The 24,398-nt window shown below is 35.9% G+C and overlaps 1 protein-coding gene across 1 annotated transcript in view; it reads left to right on the forward strand.

Moving 5' to 3' along the window:
* The window catches only part of CDK14 (cyclin dependent kinase 14), a 522,742-nt gene that overhangs the window by 114,513 nt on the left and 383,831 nt on the right, over window positions 1–24,398 (forward strand). The window contains exons 3-4 of the mRNA XM_045564652.1: window positions 2,099–2,344; window positions 18,634–18,728. Of these exons, the coding sequence (XP_045420608.1) occupies window positions 2,099–2,344; window positions 18,634–18,728 (341 nt within the window). The remainder of the gene's footprint in view (window positions 1–2,098; window positions 2,345–18,633; window positions 18,729–24,398) is intronic.

Genomic DNA, 24,398 nt, shown 5'->3' on the forward strand with positions numbered 1-24,398 from the left:
GCAGTGAGCTATGATTGTACCACTGCACTCCTGCCTGGGTGACAGAGCTAGGCCTCATCTCTAAAAAAAAAAAAAAAGGAAAAGAAAAAAGAACACGTAAGTCCTTAAAAATATTGTGTGCATTTAACCTACTTGTGATAAGTTGTTGCTTTTTGACCATGGTAGAGGATTCTGCCTTGAGTCTATAAAAATCATCTTCAGTAGTTTTGTGGTGTGCTAAAAAGTGCGATGGTATTCTTCCTATTTGACTTAATTAGTAGTTGAGACATACTCTTAGAACAGAGTTGATGCTTAATATTTAATGAAAAGCTTTTTTGTTTTAAAAACTTGAGAGAGCTTAGTTTGATTATATATACTTTCCTACTTTACAATTCACACAATACAGGGTGTGGAAAAAATTACTAATCTCATCCTTTACCCATTCAATTCCGCATATCTGGAGGTATCTGATGTGAACAGTTTGTTGTGTTTCCTTCCGTACTTTTCACTGTGCTCATACACACACATACAAATATCTGTATCTGTGTCTGTATGTATATCTGGATCTACCTATATCTATCCATATGCATAGATTCATTTATTCCCCACGTGGAATCATCCTGTGCATATTACAGTCAGCCCTCCATGTCTTGCGAGTTCTGCATCCACAGACTCCACCGATGATAGATTGAAAATACATACTCAAAAACTTTATATTTTTACTGTAATAATGTAGCCCTTTTTGTAAATATCTTCTGTTTCTCTGCTTTTGATGGCATGTAGCGATGTGGAAACTTTATACAAGAAGAAAAGAAATTCTAAAAGCAATTTTATTTAGAGTTATCTTTTTCTTTAGAGAGAATAATAAAGTTACCCAGCTTTATAGACAAGCTGAAGGCCATAAAGTTATTAAATAAGGACAACAAAGTCTCCAGAGTATAGGGAGAATGAAAGAAAGGGCTGGAATACAGAGTAGAAAACAAGGAGCAAAAGTCAGAGACTAAAAATAAAATGAGAGTGGGGCGGGCTGTGCAGGGAGAGAATGAGTGAAGAAGGGAGGGGAAGGGCAGGAAGTAGAGGTCTAGTGGAGTGATTTAAACAAAATTTTGAAATGAGTGGATTTTTTTTGCAGTATTATTCCTTTTTATCCATTAGCTTTGGAATTAAAAAAACGCCACTATTGTCCTCAGTTCTTCAGTGCCTTTAACCTTTAGCTCCATTCTAATTTGGAGATGAAATCAAGATGGGGACAGGTTTTAAACATGTATATTCAGGCATAAAACTTTTAAACAACATAATGCCCTTTTTCCTCTAGCTGTGTTAGCTGCTTCCACGATGACCCATCAGTTAAAGTGCCCACCTGATTCAGCCCAACTGTTTTTTGTTTTGTTTCTTTTTAAATTAAGGCAAGTTATGCAACCTCTTAATGAGAAATAGTCCACTTGCAGTCAGATGGTAAAACACGTGACACAGGTCAAGAACCTGTGTACTAGTAGTCTAGGTCTGTAGTCTCCTATTTTAGGGATAGACTTTTTTTTTTTTTTTTTTTTTTTTGAGACAGAGTCTCGCTCTGTTGCCCGGGCTAGAGTGAGTGCCGTGGCGTCAGCCTAGCTCACAGCAACCTCAAACTCCTGGGCTTAAGCAATCCTCCTGCCTCAGCCTCCCGAGTAGCCAGGACTACAGGCATGCACCACCATGCCCGGCTAATTTTTTCTATATATATTTTTAGTTGGCCAGATAATTTCTTTCTATTTTTAGTAGCGACGGGGGTCTCGCTCTTGCTCAGGCTGGTCTCGAACTCCTGACCTCGAGCCACGCCCCCCCCCCCCCCCCCCCAGCCTCCCAGAGGGCTAGGATTACAGGCGTGAGCCACCGCGCCCGGCCAGGGATAGACTTTTTAGTATAAGCTCTAAGCAAGTATAAACAGAATGATTATGAGGAATTTTTTTTTATACTGCGATTTAGGCTGATGTAGCTTTTAGAATGTGGGCTTTTGGGATATTTCCTGAAATTGAAATCGGCACACTTTCTAGAGTAATAAATCAGCATGTTTAGTGACATTAAAGTTTCGGTGTCGAGTTCTGAATTTAATTTCTTTCTTGCTTTTTTTTTTTTCCAGATATGTGTCACAAAGATGTCTACACGGAACTGCCAGGGAATGGACTCAGTGATCAAACCCCTGGACACAATTCCTGAGGATAAAAAAGTCAGAGTTCAAAGGACACAGAGCACTTTTGACCCATTTGAGAAACCAGCTAATCAAGTAAAGAGAGTGCATTCTGAGAACAATGCTTGCATTAACTTTAAGACCTCCTCTGCTGGCAAAGAGTCACCTAAAGTTAGGCGGCACTCCAGCCCCAGCTCGGTAAGTGCAGGCTTCTTGTTTATCACTGGGTGAACAGAAGGAGTATCCCTCTTATAATAGTCGCATGCTGTGCTGGAAGACAGCAAGTGGCTTTATCAGTGTGTTATTATGCGTTCTCTCCCAGGGTGGTTTAATGTTTTAGAAGAGAGAGAGAAAGAGAAAGCTATATATGGACTCATTATTCATAAGCACCTAGCAAACAAATGAATGAAATGATTCAACTTATTTTTGGAAAAATCATGTGTTTTAATTGTTTCTCATTTGAGGAGTTTATAATTAAAAATTCTCTTATTGCAAACCCTTGGAGAGGTTATTTGAACTTTGCAGTGTGGGCAGGAAGGATAGTTTTGAAATATGCAAATTCACAAAAAAGTTCATATTGGAATAAATGTCAAAATTTGTTCACTTGTATTATTCCAGTTTGCTGGGGAGTAGTTGGCTAGTCTTCCTCCTGTGATTGCTCTAAAATGACAAACTGAAGTACCTTTTCAGAACAAAGTCCTGTGCTGAATAGAAAATGCTGGCGTAGAATTCTCTGCAGGGCAGATTCCACAGGGCCAAAGGAAAGAGAATGTCTAGAAAGAAGTGTTGGAGGGACATAGACTTTAGATATAACTAGTGATTTACCGGCTACAAAGAAACATATCAAGAGAGAATTTTCTGTGTTGTATATCTATTCTCAAGTACATTTTTTCTACTTTTTGACTTCAATTTATATACAATATTTATAATCTTATGATAATGTAAATAGTGTTGAAAGTGAAGCCACATAGTGTACTATGATGAAATTTCCTTCCTTGCACAACTTTATGATTTTCCTAGCTGAAATTGCCTCCTCTTCATTTGTTCATGGTTACTATAATTTATAGTTTTAATCACAAATTGAAGCCTAAAACTATTAATATGTGACAAAACTATAAAATTCTCTAAAACAAATAAGAATCAGGTAATCTATCAGTTTTTCCCCGCCCAAGTTTGTCCTTGAAGTTCTTCATAGTCCTAAATTAATCTGGGTTGGTTGATCTTCAAGCCTATAGTCATAATGCTTCTGTTCAGTATCTTCCTGAGAATTTTATTTACCTTCTTTTTTTGTTACTTATTCTCTGGGTCACATGTCTTTCTTGTTCTTGGCTTATTTCCTTGTTTTGTAGAAGCATATTCTCCAGTAGCTCCTTGAGAAAGGGTGATGGAGAGTTTGCACATATGACTATAGTTTTATTCATAATTGATTATTTGATTAATAATCTGGCTGGGCATATGATTCTAGTTTAGAAAAGAATTTTTTCTTAGAATTTTGAAGTCTTTGTTTTGTTGTTTTCTAGTTTCCTATGTTGTTACTGAATTCCCTAGACTATTCTGATTCCTAATTCATTCTTTATCTTTTTTTCTTTGTGTAACCTTCTAGGACTTTCTATCCCTGGTGCAGACCTTTTTCTTGATATTCAGTGGCTCTTTTCAATTTTGAAATTAATTTCTTTCAGTTTCAGCAAATATTCTTTTGTTATTTAAATTTTCCTTTTAATCTTCTCTTTAAAAGAAATTTTGTTAGATGGATGTTGGTGCTATTATATTGATCTTCTGATTTCCTTATCTTTCCCCTATTATTTAAAATCTTTTTTTTTTTGATATCTGGGTGTATTTTAGACTTTAATTTCTATCCCTTCAATTACATTTTTAATTATGCTAACATTTATTTCCACAGGCTCTTTCTTATTCTTTGAAAGTTCTTTTAAAAAATCATCCTGTTCTTTTTTAATGAATAATATATCACTTCATATGTTTCTGAGGATACTAAATGTAGCTTTGGGAAATTTTGTTTTTCTTTTATATACTCTCTAAATTATCTCTGAGTTTCCTTGGTTTTTGTTTTTGTTTATTTGTTTTGGTCTCTGCCTTGCCTACTGAGATTTTTGGTGGGTTTATGTCATGCCTGTTGGAGAGAACTATTGGCTTGCAATTCATATTATGAGTTAATGTACTAAAAAGTTGATTAGAAGCTCTCTGTGCCTGGATGGCTCGTCAACTGGTGGGCTTCAGCATAGAGACTACTGGTGAAGACCTAGTTATTTCATAGGAGTGCTCTCAAATGTCACTGCATCTTGATTTTTTTTTTTTTCCCCTTGGCTGGATAGTTCTCCCAACATGGATTTACCAATCTATTTTTTAGGACATACAAACTAAGCTCCCGTTATTCTGAGATGATCAAGAAGAAACTGAAGGCCTTTCAGTTTTCTGTACAGACTTTTTATTCTCTGTTTTCATTCACTCTGATGACTCTTCACCCTGATATCCACGTCTAGTGTCTCAGTTCTAGTTGAATTCTCTGATTCAACTTCTTTAGAGAATAAACGTCTGTTGGGACTGGGGAGGGCTACACACCTGGCTTCCCTCTCCTTTTCCTACCACCTCTCCCAGCCTAGTGGTGCTCTTCAATAGCTGTTTCTATTGGGATTATAATAGGTGACTGCCTGTCTTGGTGGCCCAGTTTAGAAGGGATATAATTGAGTTGAGCCATCATAAGCTGAGTCTAGGGGAAAAGACCTCCTCCTTAAACCCACTCTAATTAATCATTTCATTTTTAGCCCCACTTTGAACCTCCGTCTCTAATTTTTGAGTGTCTGCAGTGTTCTCCTTACTCATTCTGTTTGCTGTCATGGGTTGTAACTTTATTATCATTTTAGTATGGATTGGTGAGAGGGAGAGATAAATACATGTGTCCAGGCCATCAAGTTGACCTGAAACCTTTCTGACTCTCTTTGATTTTATTGTTAACTTTCTTTAGATCCTCTTTTCTGAGTTTCATGTTGGGCTTACCCTTTCCTGGTTCACCCTGGATGACTTTTTTTTTTTTTCATATCAGGGCACTTATATTACTTTGTATGGGAACTGTTTTGCTTTCTTTTCATTTTAGGAGGTTTTGCTTCCCTTCAGTGTGTCCTGGAAAAATGTCTGTGCTTTTTCCTTATTAAGCTGGAAAAGGTTTCTTTTTCTCTTTTAGCAGAGTGCTACAATATTCTGGTTTTTTTTTCTGAGTTCTTTCTGCCTGCTGTCTTTTTGTTCTCTCCCCTGTTGTGGTAGGAGGGGGTATTTTATTACACTTTTTGTTTTGTGGAAAGGCTAATTTCCACTGGATTCCCAATTGGGTGGAAAATAGAGATAGTTACACTTCTTGTGTAACACCATTTTACATCCCCTGCAACAGTGTGTGGGTTTGATCGTTTCAGACCCATGGGAAACATGGGAAGGCATTATTCTTACAGACGTGTGTAGAGGATGTAACAACGGCTGCTAAACATCAAAGGAGGAGTCCTTTTACCTAAGAGTCACCAGGGTTAATGTCATAACTTTATTTTACGTATTAGTTATCTTGAATAGGCTTTACGAGTAGTAGAGTTGAGAGGGAAGGAGAAAGTGATAGAAGTGTGGCATTGCAGCCACTGTTTTAACGAGGAAAGTATTGTTTCTTGGAAACACAGTGGTAGAAACCATTTTAAAATACCACATCTTCCCAACTATATATATCTATATGCTGATCGGATACTGGCCATTGTATGTTTTAGGAGCCAGGACTGAAATCAAGGAACGAAGAGTACCCTGACCTCAGTGGCCATCATGCTAGTCTATATACTTGCTGATTTTCCCAGATAGGGCACCTTTAAAATTCAGGCAGAAAGTAAAGAATGTAATTTTATTTAAACTGGTATATTTCAAGGGGGTGTGTGACAGATTTTGTTTATTTGCTTTAGACATTTTTTTGAATGTCTGCTTTTCCCAGGACTAGTCCCTGGTAGTGTTTAACACTGTCATTGACACAACGGGAACCTTCCATCCCCTTTTCCTACCACCTCCCCTAACCTAGCAGTTCTCTTCGATGGCTACAACTATTGGGAGTGTAATAGGCAGCTGCCTGTCTTGCTGGCCCAGTTTAGAAGGGATTTCATTGAATTGAGCTGTCATAAGCTGAGCTTAAAGAGAACATATTTTCAGAAATTCATATTTAGCTTAAGGTTCTCTATACATTCCACAAATGGCTCCATATTTACTCTTTTCCATCATCATAAAAATTTACATCTCATGATTGACAGGCCTAATCTGAAGTGAGAGGAGGAGGGTATAAGCCTGCAAATGAGAGTTCAATTTCAGTTCTCCGATCTTCATTCTTGGAGGGGGGGTTGTCTCCTCTTTTTGCTTCGTTGTGGGGAGTAGAAAATTCCCAGATAGAACCAAGCCCCTTTGTCAGGTTGTTTCCATATGTTGTGTTTGGGTCCATCCGCCTGTCCATCACCTAGATCTGGTTTATAACCAAGTTACCTATCAACTATGGATGACCTTACTGTGGCTGTACGAGCCCTATCAATGTGGGTGATAAAGCCAGTTCTGGAGATGAAAGGCAAAAGAAAATTAGCCCAGGCAGGTTTGACTTTAAATCCTTGTTTAACAGGGTCATGTAATTCTGATTGAATCCTTCCTCCTTCACCCTCACACCCACTCTCATAATTACAGTACAGTGTAGTAGAGGTGGGATTCTTAATTATTATTTTCCTGTAATTCAGAGGGTTTTCAACAATCTTAAGCAAGGGGTTATGTGTGAGGGTAAAAATCAAATTTCAGTGAAGTCAGTGTGAAACTATAGGCATTCCTATCAGATATCATGGTATCATTATAATGAACATTGAGGTATACTTATACAGTTTATAAAAATGCAGTTCAAAAACCCATCCCTTCCTCTAGGAGTGGAGTTTTAGTAGAAAGCAGACCGAATCATGATTAATATTTCCTCCATTTAGGTGGGACTTAGGAGTCCATGGGGATATTTCACCAATATAGTAGAGGTAAAGAAAATAGGTTCTCAATTATGATCAACTTGGTTTGAATTCCAGTTCTGCCGGTAGCTATAGGATTTTAGATGAGTTACTTTAGTTCTGCAGTCTTTAATTTCTTCGTGTTCAAATAGGGACAGTAATGGAACCAACCTCATGGTGGTATTATAGGGATTAATCTAGGGAATATATTTACAGTGATAACGTCAAAGCTGGGCACATAGCAATCAATTGATATTGTTATTATTACCGTGCAAACAAATGAACTGGGCCAGGGTTAGGAACACTCTCTTCATGGCAGGGTGGCAAACACTGTTCAGCTGGAACATTATCTGCACTTTTCATTATCCATGCCAATGTTCCCCTCCACTGGTCCAGACAATTGACACTTCTCTGTACTTTTATTCTATTTTAAAAAAATGTATTAACTTTATCTCGTTAAATTCCACATCTCCATGCAGTTAGTGTCTGTTAGCAATTGATGATTAGCCCTCTGTATTTCTAAGTCTCTAAAGTGATATTTCAAGCCTGCACTCTAAGTAGGGAAGTGATAAGCAGAGAATAGTTGTCCCATTAAGCTGTTTCTCATCCATCCACACACCTGACATCAAAGAGCCAAAGATAAAGTTTAAGGTTGAATACATCTTAGTTTGATCCAGCATCTTTATTTAAATGTGATGATTTAATAAAGTTGAAGGGAAAAAAAAGATAAACGAAAGGCCTGAACTTTAATTATCAAACAAAATAGGATCTCTCCTTCTGAATTATTCTTAGTTTTTGCTCATTTGATAGGAAGGATTTTATTACTGGCTTCTTTAAAGACATGGCATTTGGATTCCTTATTTATATGCGTAGTAATTACAGATCAGACTATTTCTGCATACTTAAAATAGGAGACTGACTTTATAAGACTCCAACTCTGAAAGCTCAGACTATCTCATAGACACACCCTACTCCATAGGCTTGTTCTTTAGTAGACTAGGACAGTTTTTGCAGAGGAATTACATGTTTGATTCTTCCTGTGGAGCCAGCATGATCGATCTGTGAAATACAGTGTATTTCCATAGTGTCTACATATCAGCTTTATAGGGCAAATAACATTGATTGTTTTCTACCAAATGTGGCAGAATATTAATTTTCTGGCATTTCAGCGTTAAAAGAATATACTTTAACCATCATAGTTAATACATCCAAATACATTTAATTAGATAGACTACTGTATACCATTAGCCATCTTCTTGTACATGATTTTTCTTGTAAATAAATGGAGATTGTTTTTGTAAAAAAAAACTTTCCTTGTTTTTCTAATGTCCTCAATTCAGTTTCTCAAGTAGTAAGTTTAATATGGTCTGTCTTAAAACAATTACATGACTTTTTAATACGAAGCAGTTTGTGAAGAGTGAAATACATCATTTTTAGAAAAATTATTTGTGCCTTTCCAGGAAGAGAAAATATTGGCTTCCTGATCTCTTGCCAAGTTTGTGGTTTCTTACTCTAAGTAGGCATTAGCAGTTTATCAACTAATAAGAATAAAGAGGTGATTTTCTGCTGCTGCTTTTTTTCTTTTAACTTATATTGGATTCATTCTTAAAGGAGCACATAAGCAAACACACAGACCTCTCATTCTGATTTTAAATAATTTAGAGTGGAACTGTGAACACAATATTTTCCCCATTGAAGATCATTTTATACCGAAGTTTAATATAGGTTTTAAAATTTCTATTTAAAACTTAGGCTCAGGAGGGTGATGGTAAAGTGTGACATTCACAAGCTGTTTCTCGGTGATGAAAAATGCATGAGAACATAACCCACACAGGACTAGTCAGGCGACTTTGAATGTAATTTTCCATTAAATTTTACTTTATTCAACTCAACACATGGTTTGTTTCTTACAAATTTTCTGAAGAAAAAAATAGGTGGTCCTAAATGAACGTAACACTTAAAGAGCTCATCATTTTAATCCATGGTTTAACTTAGGTGGAAACTAGTTAAATTCCTAGAAAAACATCTCATAACCTCTCCTTTCTTCTTCTCTTCCCTGCTTACCTTCTATGTTAATTTTTGAAAATTTTTTTCTTTCATATATATATAGAGAGAGTTATGGGCTGAATTGTGTTCCTCTAAAATTTCTGTGTTAACATCCCAACTCCCAGTTCCTCAGAATGTAACCATAGAAGATCTTTAAAGATAAAGTCTTTAAAGAGGAGACTAAGTTGGAATGAGGCTGTTGGGGTAGGGCCGTAATCCAGTATTACTAGTATTCTTATGAGAAGAGAAGAGACACCAGGGATACACTCGACCAGAGGAAAGGCCATGTGAGGACACAGCGACAAGGTGGCCAACAGCAAGCCAAGCAGAGATGCCTCAGGAGAAACGAAACCTTGATCTTGGACTTCTAGCTTCCAGAAGTGTGAGAAAATAAACCTTTGTTATTAAAGCCACCCATTCTGTAGAATTTTGTTATGGCATCTCTAGCAAACTAATACATGTATCTAAAAGAGACACTTGTTATTTGGTTAGAATGTTTCCTTAAAACATTGTTAATTATAAAACTTGTGCTACTGTTTTGTTTTTTTCCTCATACTGAGTGCTAGATCAGAACAGATTAAATAGATGGCTTTTGGTGTGAGGAAAAATGTATTTAATTAAAGCTCAGTGTATGATCTTGAGCAAATCAGTCTTTCTGGGAAGTTTTCATATTTATACATTTATATTAGATGATGCCGAAAGTGTCATACAGCTTTAGGAGCTCTGATTTTGCGAAGGCAAGACTTCTACTTTTGTTCTATATTTCCTTACAAAATTAGCAATATGTAATCTCTGGGCTTGGGGAGGAATTGACCCCATATTGGATACTTTGGTCAGGAAATGGGTTACTATGGTGACCAACTCCGTAACAGATTACTTAACTCTGGAAGCTTTCTTGCAGCACTTACTAAATTTTCTGGCAGTTCTCTCTACACTTGCCACAGTCATTCTTCCTTTGAAGGTATTAAATTGCTTTCTAGAGATATGCTCAATTAATCCTTGGGAATCTCAGAAATTAACTTACTTGCCTCTCTTTTTATTAGTGTTAATGATGAGTAACAGAAGTTCCGCAGTATACACAGCTTCAGGTTACCAGATGTTCTGTACATCTTGAAAGAACTGATTTTACGTTCTGCAAAATCACACAAATTCTGTTCTTTTTTTTTTTTTTTTTAATTCTTTTAAATTTAAGGGGCACACGTGCAGTTCTGTTACTTGGATATATTGTGTAGTGATGAAGCCTGAGCTTTTGGTGTAGCCATCACTGAAATAATGTACATTGTACCCCTTAAGTGATTTCTCACCCCTCACTTCCTTCCCACCCTCCCATCCTTTGGAGCATCGAGTGTCTATTCCACTCTCTGTCTGTGCATTCACATTATTTAGCTCCTACTTGTAAGTGAGAACATGTGGTATTTGACTGTTTCTGAGTTATTTCACCTAAGGTAATAGCTTCCAGTTCCATCCATGTTGCTGCAAAAGACATGATTTGATTTTATGGCTGAATAATATTCCAGAGTGTGCGTGTGAGTGTGTGTGTGTGTGTGTGTTTGTGTGTGTGTGTGTGTGTGTGTCTTCTTAATAGCACTCGTTCTGACTGGTGTAACTTGATATCTCATTGCGGTTTTTATTTGCATTTTTCAGTTGATTAGTGATGTTGAGCATTTTTTCATATGCTTGTTGGCCATTGGTATGTCCTCCTTTGAGAGATGTCTATTCATGTCCTTTGCCCACTTTTAATGGGGTTATTTCATTTTTTGTGGTTGTTGAATTGTTTGAGTTCCCTGCAAATTCTGGTTCTTAGTGCCCTGTCAGATGCATAGTTTGTAAATATGTTTTCCCATTCTGCAGGTTGTCTGTTCACTCTGTTGATTATTTCTTTTTCCATGTAGAAGCTTTTTAGTTTAATTAAGCTACATTTATCTATTTTTGTTTTTGTCGCTTGTGCTTTTCAGGTCTTAAGTATGAAATCATTGCCTAGACCAATGTCCAGAAAGGTTTTCCATAGGTTTTCTTATAGTATTTTTATACTTTCAAATCTTACATTTACGCTTTTAATTTATTTTGAGTTGATTGTATTATATGGTGAGGGATAGGGGTCCAGTTTCATTCTTCTGCATATGACTATTCAATTTTTCCAGCACCATTTCTTGAAAAGGATATCCTTTCCTCAGTGTATGTTCTTATTGACTTTGTCAGAGATCAATTAGCTGTAGGTATGTGGCTTTATTTCTGGATTCTCTATTCTGTTCCATTGATCTACGTGTCTCTTTTTATACTAGTACCATGCTGTTTTGGTTACTATATCCTTGTATTAATAGTATAATTTGAGGTCAGGTAATGTGATACCTCCAGCTTTATTCTCTTTGCTTAGTATTGCTTTGGCTATTCAGGCTCTATTTTGGTTCAACATGAATTTTAGGATTATTGTTTCTAATTCTATGAAAAATGACATTGGGATTTTGATGGGTATTGCACTGAACCTGTAGATTGCTTTGGGCAGTATAGTTATCTTAATAATATTAATTCTTTTGATTTATGAGCTTGGGATGTTTTTCCATTTGTGTCATTTACAATTTCTTTTATTAGTATTTTGTAGATTCTTTGTAGAGCTCTTTCACATCTTTGCTTAAATATACTCCTAGGTATTTTATTTTTTTGTGTGTGGCTATTGAAAATGGGATTGACTTATTGATTTGATTCTTAGTTTAATCATTATTGATGTATAGAGATGCTACTGTTTTATATGTTGATTTTTTTATCCTGAAACTTTACTGAATTTATTTATCAAATCTAAGTTTTTTTGAGGAGTGTTTAGGGTTTTCTAGGTATGAGATCATATTCTTGGTAAGCAGAGACAATTTGACTTCCCCCTTTCTCATTTGGATGCCTTTTATTTCTTTCTCTTGCCTGATTGCTCTTGCTTGGACTTCCAGTACTAAGTTGAATAGCAGTGGTGACAGTGGGTATCCTTGTCTTGTTCCAGATCTTAGAGGGATTGCTTTCAACTTTCCCTGTTCAGTGTAATGTTGGCTGTAGGTCTGTCAAACATGGCCTTTATTATTTTGAGGTATGTTCCTTCTATGTCTATTATGTGAAGGGTTTTTATTATGAAGGGATGCTGGATTTTATCACATGCTTTTTCTACATTTATTGAGATGACCATTTGCTTTTGTCCTTAATTCTGTTTATGTGATTAATCACATTTATTGATTTGTGTATGTTGAACCATCCTTACATCCCAGGAAAGAACCTCACTTGATCAGGGTGTATTATCATTTTGATGTGCTTTTGGATTTGGTTTGCTAATATTTTATTGTAGATTTTTGTGTCTATGTTCATCAGGAATATTGGTCTGTAATTTTCTTTCTTTCTTTCTTTCTTTTTTTTTTTTTTGTGTGTCCTTGTCTGACTTTGGTATCAGGGTGATACTGGCTTTGTAGAGTGAGTTAGGGAGGATTCCCTTCTCCTTGATTTTTTGAAACAGTTTTAGGAAGATTGGTGCCAGTTTATTCTTGCATGTGTAGTAGGATTTGGTTGTGAATCCATTGGTCCTGGGCTTTTTTTTTTTTTGCTGGGAGTTTTTGTTTTTTATATTATTGATTTAATCTCACTTCTATTGGTCTGTTCAGGCTTTCTATTTCTTTCTGATTCAGTCTTGGCAGATTGTGTGTTTCTAGGAATTTATCCATTTCCTCTAGGTTTTCTATATTATGAGCATATAATTGTTCATAGTAGTCTCTGATGATCTTTTGTATTTCTGTTGTGTCAGTTTTAATGTCTCCTTTTTATTTTCTGATTATGATTATTTGGCTCCTCTGTCTTTTCTTGGTTTGTCTAGCTATCAATTTTGTTTATCTTTTCAAAGAGTCAACTTTTTCATTTTGTTGAGCCTTTGGAATTATTTTTTTCATCTCAATTTCATTTAGTTCTGCTCTGATCTTTGTTATTATTTTCTTCTGGTAGCTTTGGATTTGGTTTGTTCTTGATTTTCTACTTCCTTAAGGTGTGATGTTGTTAATTTGTAATCTGTATTTTTTTTGAGGTAGGCATTTAACACTATAAATTCCCTCTTAGCACTGTTTTTGCTGTATTCTAGAGGTTTTGGTATGTTGTTCTTACATTTTCAGATGAGATCAGGTGCATTCAGGATGGTATGGATGTAGACTTGTTTTTATATTTTCAATTGTAATTTCTGTCTTAATTTTGTAATTGACCCAAAGATCATTCAAAACCACATTGTTTAATTTCCATATATTTGAATAGTTTCGAAAATTCATCTTGATATTGATTGCCAGTTTTATTCTGCTCTGGTCTGAGAAGATACTTGATATGATTTTGATTTTTAAAAATTTATTGAGACTTGTTTTGTGCCCTAACATATGGTCTATCTTAGAATGCTCCATATGCTGTTGAGAAAAATGTGTATTCTGTAGTTGTGGGTGGCACATTCTGTAAATTCCTTTTAGGGTCATTTGGTCTAATCTCCAGCTTAACTCCAGTTTTTTCTTTTTTTTCACTTTCTGTCTTGAAGATCTGTCTAGTGCTGTGAGTGGGGTGTTGCAGTCTCCCACTATTATTGTATTGCTATCTAGCTCTTTGTTCAGGTCTAGTTATACTTGTTTTATAAAACTGGGTGTTCCAGTGTTAGGTGCATATATATTTAGGATTGTTATATCCTCTTGTTGAATTGATCACTGTATCATTATATAATGACTTTCTTTGTCTTTTTTCTTTTTTACTGTTTTTGATTTAAAGTCTGTTTTAACTGTTTTAAGTATAGCTATTCCTGCTTACTTTTGGTTTCCATTTATGTGGAATATCTTTCTTTTAATTCTTTTACATCAGTCTACAAGTGTCTTTATCATTAATGTGAATTTCTTGTGAGCAGTATATGGTTGGTTCAAGTTTTTTATCCATTCTGCCAACCTATATCTTTTAAGTGGAGCATTTAATCCATTTACATGCAAGGTTAATATTGATATGTGAGGTTTTGTTCATGTTACTAGGTTAATTATTATCCAGTTGCTTTGTAGATTTTTTGTGTCTTTTTTTCCCCCTGTCTTTGTGGTTGGGTGGAGTTCTTTCGTGTTGCTTTTTGATTCTTCCTTTTACCCCCTTGTGTAATTATTTTATAAGACCTGTGAGTTTTATACTTTTGTGTGTTTTTATGGTAGCTAATATCAACCTTTCATTTGCCAGTATGGAACTCCTTTGAGTATTTTGTGTAGGGCCAGTCTCATGGTGACAGATTCCCTCAGCATTTGCTTGTCTGGGAAAGACTTTATTTCTCCTTCATTTATGAAGCTTATTATGGCAGGATATAAAATTTGTTGTAGGCAGTTTATTTCTCTAAACACCTTGAAAGTAAGATTCCAGTCTCTTCTGGCTTGTAAGGTTTAAATGGCAAAGTCACCGTTAATCTGATGGGGTTTTTTTATAGGTTACTAGATGCTATCCTCTTGCTAATTTTAGGATTTTTGTCCTTCACGTTGACTTTAGATAGTCTGATGACTATATATCATGGTGAAGCCTATCTTGCAATATATTTTTCTAATGATCACTGGGCCTCTTGTATCTGAATGTCTAAATCTCTTGATAAATTAGGGATGTTTTCATCAATTATTTCCATACATAGGTTTTCTCTAGACTTTCTGCTTTTTCTTCTCCACTGGGGATATCCATGATTTGTAAGTTTGGTCACTTTATGTTGTCCCATACTTCTTGAAGGCTTTGTTCATTCTTTTTTATTTTTCTTCTTTATTTTTTTCTGACTGGATTCATTCAAAAGACCTGTCTTCAAGAGGCCTGTCTTCTCAGATTCTGTCTTCTGTCTTCATCTATTGTTGAAGCTTTCAGATTTGGCGGCATTTCAGATTTTTGAAATCCATGGTGTGATGGGGTACATATAAATAGTAAAATCATCACTATAGTGAAGCAAAATAACATACCCATCATCTCACATAGTTTCCCATTTTTTTTGTTGTTGTGGTAGAAGCAGTTAAAATCTACTCATTCAGCAGGAATCCTAAATACAGTACAATTTTATTAACTATAGTCTTAAATTCTAATTTTATTGCATTATGTTAAAAAAAGTAGCTTGAAGGGTTCCTGCAGTTTTCAATGTTGAGATATTCTTTGTGGCAAATCTATTGTCATTTTTTGTGAATGTTAAATGTATGCTTGAAAAGAATATAAGTATATGAATATATGTGTTAGATTAAGATGTTCATTCTAATATTCAAGCCCCATATATATCTTACATATTGATTATGTGCTTGCTGGGTTGATGTCTCAACAATGTATAGTTTGTTCATCTTTCATTATCACCATGGATTTGATAGTTTCTTATTGTATTGCTACCAATAATTACTTCATATATTTCAAAACTGTGTTATTTGGCTTTTACTAGTTTATGGTTATTAGATTTCTTGGTGGAATTTAACATTCATTTTTAAGGGAGATAGTAATTTAATCTATTTATTGTTTTGTAAATTCTATCTTGTCTACCATCAATAATTCATCCTTTTAAAAAATACTTTTTGGACTATATTTTACCCAACTCTTACTTTCATATTTACTTTTTTCTTTTAGTTTTGTGTCTTCTTAATAGCATGTTGCTAGATTTTCTTTTTTTCAGTCTGAGAACTTTTCTATTAATAGAAGTTGATTCATTTATGTTTGTTGTAATCATTGATATGTTGGGATTTCATTCTTAAGAAATTTTACTTAGTATGCTTTCTTACTGAGTAGCCCTCCTCTTCTAAACCTCCCATGCCCTCCCCATTTCTCCCTTCTTCATTGCATTTTTTCTTCCATTCCCTTCCCCACAATTTCTTTGGGGTCTGTACACCTTATTTATATCAATCTAGTAATTGCCTATTAAAAGTTAAGAAACATGCTAAAACTTATGCATTTGGAGTTTCAATTTGTATCTGTAGTCTGTCCTGATTAATTCATGAAACTGCAACATGCTTTTGTTTCTCCTTTCCTACTGTTCCTTGCCTTCCTGCACTTCCCCATCACTTGAACTGTATCTTATATTGAGATAATACAGAATTTTATATTCAGATTTTTTTCTGTGGGTAGTAAAATTGCAGTGTTTCCATATCACACTTGAGGAAATATCTTTAGTATTGGTGATGCAAAATAATTTTTCCTTTTAATTTTGAAAATATTTCTTAATTATCTTTTTGCAGCCATTGTTGTCTGTGAAAATGTTATGCTTGTTGAATAATTCTATTTAGATGCAACCTCTTCCCAAAGTTTTCTGGAAGAATTCTGTTCCAACATTGAGCTTATTACTTTTCAACTATGTCCCTTCTTCTATTCACTGTCTGTTAAATGATTCATCTTTTATTTCACTGATTAAATATTTAATCTCTGAGATCTCTAGTTGTTTCTTTTTAAAGGAGATGTTATTTTTTTAAAGCTCTTTGAGATTATTGGTTATGTATATTCAAAGTTATTCTTACTTTCGTACTGTCAACTTTCTTTCCAGGGTTTTAATTTATCTACCCATTGAATTTTATGCTTCCATTTCAGGTTGTTGATTTTCCTGAAATTATTGGTGATTTTTGGTTGAATACTTATCTTTGTGTTTGAGAATCACTGTCAGCTTATTGTATTTGGTGTAAATTGTCTTTATCTCCAGTGATTGTGTGAAAGGGATTACAGCTTGGGAGTTGGAGAGACATTGCTCTTTCTCTGGGTATTGGCTACTTGAGTCCTTGCTCTGCCCTTCCAGCCCAAATATCACATTCTCAACTGTGTCCTCTGTACAGGTGCCCTTGCAGCTCTCTTGGGAGGACACCAGTCTCATTTGTGTTGATCAGTCCTTTACCTAGAGGCTCCTGCTTCTTTTACTTAATAGTCTTACATGTTTGGGCTTTTCTCTGAAGTTTTGAACAGGATTACTTTCTATCTTTCAGAATTCCTCAAGATTTTGATATGTATTAACACTCATTTTTGTTTTCCATTTCTGGTTCTGATTTACTATTTTTGAAAAATACCTTTTCAGTCATTATGTGGTTGTTTGGGTGGGACAGAGGTAAGAAACGTGGTCAACCTGCCACACAGAATCCTAGTAAACAGTGGGTGTCAGAATCATTGCCCATATTTGTATGTTTTTTGATAAGTGGTATAAGAATATACTCAAAAATAGTGTTCAAACTCAAGCTCAAGAATAGAAGTTCTCTCACTAAACTTCTAAAGTTGGTTATTTATGAAGTATCATAATCATTAGCAATGTTTTATGAATTATATATGCACATACAATTGAGATCAGATAATCCCTTTAGTAAAATGTTTTTAATTACTTATGTAATTATTATTTCTAGTATGCTTTAATATTACCCTTCTGTAGTGACATTACAATGGTAGATAATTTCTTACTGATATAAGAAGTGAGTGCTTCTCTGCCATGGAGGACAGCACGCCGCTTGTCTTGCTCCATGATTAAAGTTGGGGTGGGAGTTGAGCACAGCAAGAGTGATGAGATCACTCACTCAGCACTTTTTTAGTCAAGATGGGCTGTAACCTGTCTTAGGGAAGAGTTATTTTGTGGCAGCTAAACCTTAAGGATTGTTTTTTACATACATGAGAGAGTTTCATTTTGTTTGTATTAATTATTGATATCTGAATAATACATCTTTGATTATTTGTTTGCAGTATCACTAAAAGGTATTGGCGGAGTATCTTTATATGACTGAATATTATATAGTAATGATTTAAAACAGGAGTCAGATCGTAAATATTTTCAGCTTTATTGGCCATATGATCTCTATTGCAGTTATAGCTCTGTTATAGCCATAAGACCCAAAGCCGTAAGACAATATACAAATGAATTAGCATGACTGTGTTCCAACAAAACTTTATGAACACTAAAATTTGAGTTTATATTATTTTCACATATCATGAAGTTTTATTCTTCTTTTGATTTTTTTCCCCCCATCCATTAAAAAAAGTAAAAACCATTCTAAATGCATGGGATTTACAGAAACAGGTGGTGGGCTGGACTTGACTCGTGGGCCACAGTTCACTAGCTCCTAATTTAGAAGATTATATAATAATGTGGAAAATGATCATAATATGTTGAGCAAAAAAAAAGCAGGTTACAAAATAGGGTGTATTGTGTAATCTCATTTATGTAAAAAAGCAATTATCAGCATATAGATAGCACTGGAAGAAAGAGATATCAAAATACTAACAGTGGTTCCCTGGTTAGATTATGGGTAAAATTAATTCTACATTGTATTTATTTATATTTTTTTGAGGTTTATACCCTATGTATTATGTTGTTTTTAAAAATAAATATTCTTATGTCAGAAAAAAGTTATTTAAAAAGTTACAAAGAGTCTGTACAGTCTCAGCAAAATCAGGGTATTTATTGTTAATTAATTTGATACAATCTGTTTTGTTTACCTTCTGCTCCACTTCTAGCCAACAAGTCCCAAATTTGGAAAAGCTGACTCATATGAAAAACTGGAAAAGCTAGGGGAAGGATCTTATGCTACAGTATACAAAGGGAAAAGCAAGTAAGTCTATTATTTTTTGACTATTTCACATGTAAAATGTATCTGCTCTCTTAATCCTAAATAGCAGTGTATTTAAATACTTCTTATTTAGTATACAATAGATTCTACTCCTCCCTACCAGGGGTTTTCTTTTCGTTTGTTTTTACAAGTATAAAAGTCAGCAGAATTGGTTTTCCCTGCTGGTAGACAGTTTTGCAGACTTGTTCAGTTTATCTTTTCTGTTTAACTCCTTGGCCCAACTTCGTTTTCTGTTTCTTTCAGTGTAATTGGAACACTGAGAATTTTCAGATGAAAATTCATTTCCAGTTGAATGATGTGATTAATTTCTTATTGAGGTTTAGGGTTAAGAGTAAAAGTATTGATTTGACAAAGCCAAATGTATTGGCCATTTTTGACATCTTTTTAAATAGAGTTTTTAGTCTATCTTTCAGAAGTCACTTAGTTAAAAAAAAATTGCAAACTTTTCCTTGTCTTTCTTCCTACCTGTCTGCTTTGACATCAGGCTGCATGTATTTCCAGAGAAATGACTCTTTCCTCCTTTGTCTCTTTCACTCCGTTGTTATCCTGAGGTCAGGGCATAGATTTGAATTCCTAAAAAGCTTGTCCCCATATGTCTCTGATTGACCTCCTTGCTCTTCCTTATTGATGAAGGACAGAGAGGTACTTTCTTTAGTGTTGTGTAGCTTGTAGATAACTTAATGCTATTTCTGAAATAGCTACAGAAGACACAACCTTAGTTTGTTTACCTTAGTAACTTTACCAAATGGTGTCGAAAAATAATTTTCTAAATATCCTTATTGTTATCTATTTTTTAAATCATTGTAGAAGATTGGACATTCTGACCTAAGTAATTAAATAAAAAATATAGAAGAGAGAGTTCTCTGAAGGATCATCCCAAATATGTAATTGGAAATTTTTACCATGTGCTGATTTAGATAATCTTCGGCTTTTCTGGTGTGTAGTCTTATACCTTTGTTCACGGTTTTTAAGTTAAGAAGTTGAAGAAATATTCTTTTTAAAGGGAGTTATATAAGTAAGGAAATGCAAAAATGCTGTTAAGTCAAAAGTAGTATTGGCTGGGGAAGGTGGCTCATGCCTGCAATCCCAGCACTCTGGAGGGCTGAGGCTGGAGAATCACTTGAGCCCAGGAGTTTGAGACCGGCCTGAACAACAAAGCAAGACCTCATTTCTACAAAAAATAAAAAAATTAGTGATCCTGTCTCAAAACAGAAAAGTAGTATTAATTTTAGTATATTAATAGTACTATTGGCTGGGCGTGGTGGCTCATGCCTGTAATCCTATCACTCTGGGAGGCTGAGGTGGGAGGATCACTTGAGGTCAGGAGTTCAAGACCAGCCTGAGGAAGAGTGAGACCCTGTCTTTACTAAAAATAGAAAGAATTAGCCAGGCATGATGATGCACGCCTATAGTTCCAGCTACTCGGGAGGCTGAGGCAGGAGACTTGCTTGAGTCTAGGAATTTGAGGTTGCTGTGAGTGAGGCTGATGCCACACCACTCTAGCCTGTGCAACAGAGTGAGACTCTGTCTCAAAAAAAAAAAAAAAAGTACTATTCATTAGAGAGCTGTAAAAAATTGCTAAAAAAAAAAAAAAATCAGCATGATGGGGAACAAAGAAAAAAAAAACAAACAAAAACAAACCCAAAGGGTTGTTAATGACTTAACCATGTTGGTTGAGAGTTTTGGAATGTCAGGGTAATGGTCTAAATGGTTGAGCTAATTTCTGACAGGGGTTGTGTCTCATGTTTTTATATTCTTTCCTGAAGAAAAATAGTGGTACTCTACTGCAGTGGTCCCCAACCGTTTTGGCACCAGGGACTGTTTTCATGGAAGACAATTTTTCCATGGACGGGAGTGGGGTTGGTTTTGGGATGATTCAAGCACATTACATTTATTGTGTACTTTATTGCTGTTATTATTACATTGTAATACATAATGAAATAATTATATAACTCACCATAGGTTGGGGATCTCTGCTTTACTGTATAAAAATTACACGTACATTTAATGTAAGTAACATGATGATAACTACCCTTTATTGAGCAATTAGTTTGTATAAAGTACAGTACATCCTTTGTTTCATTTACTCCTCACACTGCCATTTAAGATAGGTTCTATCAATTCTATCATTGTCATCTCTGTTTGACCGGTCAGCAGTCTTGGTGCTTAGAGAGGTTTGGCCACTTGCCCATGTCCACACAAGTGGTTAGTGGCAAAGCTTGTTTTAGCATGTCTATCTGGTGGCTTGAAGCCATTTTTTTCCTAACTATTCTACCATTACAGATTCCATAGTATAAGACCTTGAAAAAATTTGGTTCTTGTTGAATATTCCAGATGGTTCTCACATATGCTCTGACTTGTTTTAATTGTGACTCAAACAGAAGCAAACACACCATTTCTTTATAAGGAAACAAACCAAGCAATTGGAAGTGCCTGGCCATAAAAGATGTGCTCATCTGATCTCCAAATATAAGTTAATAACTCCATTAAATGTTTAACTTGAAGACTTGTGTCAAAATCTTGGAGATCGTTGAAAAAGTTTCCATTTATTATGCCTACCTAAAAAAAAGACTTTAAAAGTTTAATCTTTGAAAAGGATGGTTCTGGACAGTTGATGGTTTTCACTCCAGCAGGTCTGCATTTATCTTGTTAGCATTTCTTAAGCAGTTTCAAGCCTGCTGGTCACATGCAGTATAGTAATTTCCTTCAGACGGAGTTGAAAGCCATCCCTGCCTGCTCACCTGCTTTAAGAGTTGACAGGCTGCCTGGGTCTGCCTGCATTAACGTATCAAGGTCAGGCTGAAGAATAACAGCTACATGTCATATAGCAGGACTTGAGAGCTGCTGAGTTTGTCTGGTGTGTCCCTAACGTGTTACATAATTTAAAGAGGCAGGTAAATGTTGGGATCCCTGTTTCGGTACTCCTCACCGCTCTCCCTAAATGTCTGCCTCCCTGCGGCCATCTTTAAACGTTATCATTGGCATCCTCCCCTAGAGCAGCTCTCATTATTTTGCAAAAAAGCTGCCTGGCATTTGTAGAGATCCCTGTGGTTTTTAGTTTGTGAGCATTTTACATATATGTATTGATTTACAGGTGTCAAGTTCAGATTTTATGGTCAACCTCATTGTATTAGTTTGATAGGGCTGCCATACCAAAGTACCACAAGCTGAGGGGCTTAAACAACAAAAATTTTTTGTCTCAGAGTTCTGGAGACTAGAAGTCTGAGATTAGTATGTAGACAGAATCGGTTCCTTTTGAGGGATTGTGAGGGAAAATCTGTTCCATGCCTCTCTCCTAGCTGCTGATGGTACGGTATCAATCTTGGGCTTCTGGCTTGTAGATGAGTCAGCCCAATCTGTCTTTATCTTCACATGGCTTTCTCCCAGTGCTTTGCGTCTGTCTTTGTGTCCAAGTTTCTTCTTTTTGTTAGGTCACCAGTCACATTGGATTAGAGCCCACACTTATGACCCCTTTTTAACTCGATTAGCTCTGTAAAGACCCTGTTTCCAAATAAGGTCCCATTGTGAGGTGCTAAGGGTTAGAACTTCAACATGTTTTTTTTGGAGAACAGTTCAATCCATAACACTTATACATTTCAAACCTCACTAACACGGCAGCGCATTCCTGACAGTGTTCTCCTTTTTCCTCCTGTCCTCTGTGTAAGCCATCCTTTATCTCTTGGTTCTTCTTCTTTAACCAATATCAACAAAGGATATTCCCCTCATCAAGGTTTGTGTAATTCTTAATTTTGGAATAGTTGCTATAAGCCATAGTTTAGAAACTTGAGGAGGAATAAAAGGATTTTAAATTACTTTTGAATTCTCCTAGGTCTCTTATTCCTTTAGGGAGACACATATTGGGGATAAATTGACTGAGATTCCTTACAGGTAGTCCTCTTGGGAATGAGCTTGGCTTCTAAAGAGTGGCTGGCTGACCATGTTCACATCAACATACAAAACCCATAAATAAGCTTTATCATTTTTTAAAAGGTTTAAACTTACCATATTCTCATTTTGAGTAGTGAGTTTTTGTTTCTGTTTTTTGACCAGTATGCTCCAGTGTCTTTCTGCTTTCTGTGTGTGTGTGTGTGTGTGTGTGTGTTTATATTTAAGGGAGTGAGGCAATTTATCATTATTTCTGACTGCTAATCTCTGTTCTCGTTTGGTTTCCTGATTATGTTCTCTCTTCCACATTCCTGTAGCATTAAATATAGGATAAAAAAATCATGCATTGTATAATTCTTTGCATATTTAAAATATATGGCATTTTAAAATGTCTTTAATTCAGCGCCTTAAAATCATCTTTTTACCTCTCAGTTTGCCAAGGACTTTTGTACATTAAGAGACATTGTTAATATTTTTTTAGCTTATTCAACTCACGATGAATGTTTATTATATTATGATTATGCCCTTTTTGTGCTGTATGTGAAAAAGAGGTAACTCATATGAGAATTCTGCCCTTAGGAAACTTAATCTCAAAGGGAGATGATACATATATATATATATATATATATATATGTATATATAAATAATTCTATGTATGTTAGGATTTTTTTTTCTTTTTTTGAGACAGAGTCTCACTCTGTCACCTAGGCTAGAGTGCAGTGGCATGGTCATAGCTCACAGCAACCTCAAACTCCTAGACTCAAGCCATCCTCCTGCCTCAGCCTCCCAAGTACCTGGGACTATAGGCACACACCACCATGCCTGGCCAATTTTTATTTTTTTTTTCATTTTTTTGGAGATGGAATCTCTCTATGTTGCTCAGGCTGGTCCTAGAACTCATGGCCTCAAGTGATTCTCCCGCCTCTGCCTCCCAAAGTGCTAGGATTACAGGCATGAGCCACTGTACCCAACCAGGATGTAGTATATTCTTTATAAGCTGGAATGTATAAGAAAGGCCCAGGTAAAATGGTATGGGAAGGAAGAGAGGATGATACTAACCAAAGTATTTTAGTGTGTTCTTTCCAGTGGTGACTGATTGAATTCAGAAGCCACAGCCTCATGTGCTTTTAAATCAAACCTCTCTCATCACCATGTATCCTGTGGAATCCTGGGCACAGTTCCATTTGGGGCTTGCCCCTGCCCCCCAAACAAATATAATGAGATTTTCGCCCTTTGATTATCAGCCTCTTCACTAAATGTGTTGAACCCCGAGGGCCTTAAAGTAAAAGCAAACAGCTTCAATTTGATTATTGTGCAAATTTTGATTAAGCAACAGTGTTATGTTCTGAGTTTTGAGGTATCATTGGCTTTACGCAACATAATTTGGAAGGATTGGTGGTTTGCTTGTGCTTCGGCACCCGTGAATACCTGGCTGTTGTAAGTAAGACCTCCCACCTAAAACATAAAGTTGAGAGGTGCTAGGGCCCGTATTCTCCTCAGTGTACTGGGATCTTCTGGCAGATGGCACCTGAATCCCCAGGTGCCTGAGTCCCCCCAGGGTTTGGCACCCTGCCTCGTGTGGCGAGAATCTATGAATCTTTGCTCTCCCTGGGACAGGGTCCTCTCCTTTCCGTCCTACGGACTCTAGGGAGAATGTGAGACTAGAGCTGCTTTTGATTTTCTTCATGTACCGTTTAGAGGACGAACACTCCTAGTTCCACTTCTAGAATTGGAGCATTGGCCTTACTCCGACTAAGTTGTCCCACA

This window comes from Lemur catta, chromosome 11 (assembly GCF_020740605.2).
Source record: "Lemur catta isolate mLemCat1 chromosome 11, mLemCat1.pri, whole genome shotgun sequence".
NCBI classification, from domain to species: domain Eukaryota; kingdom Metazoa; phylum Chordata; class Mammalia; order Primates; family Lemuridae; genus Lemur; species Lemur catta.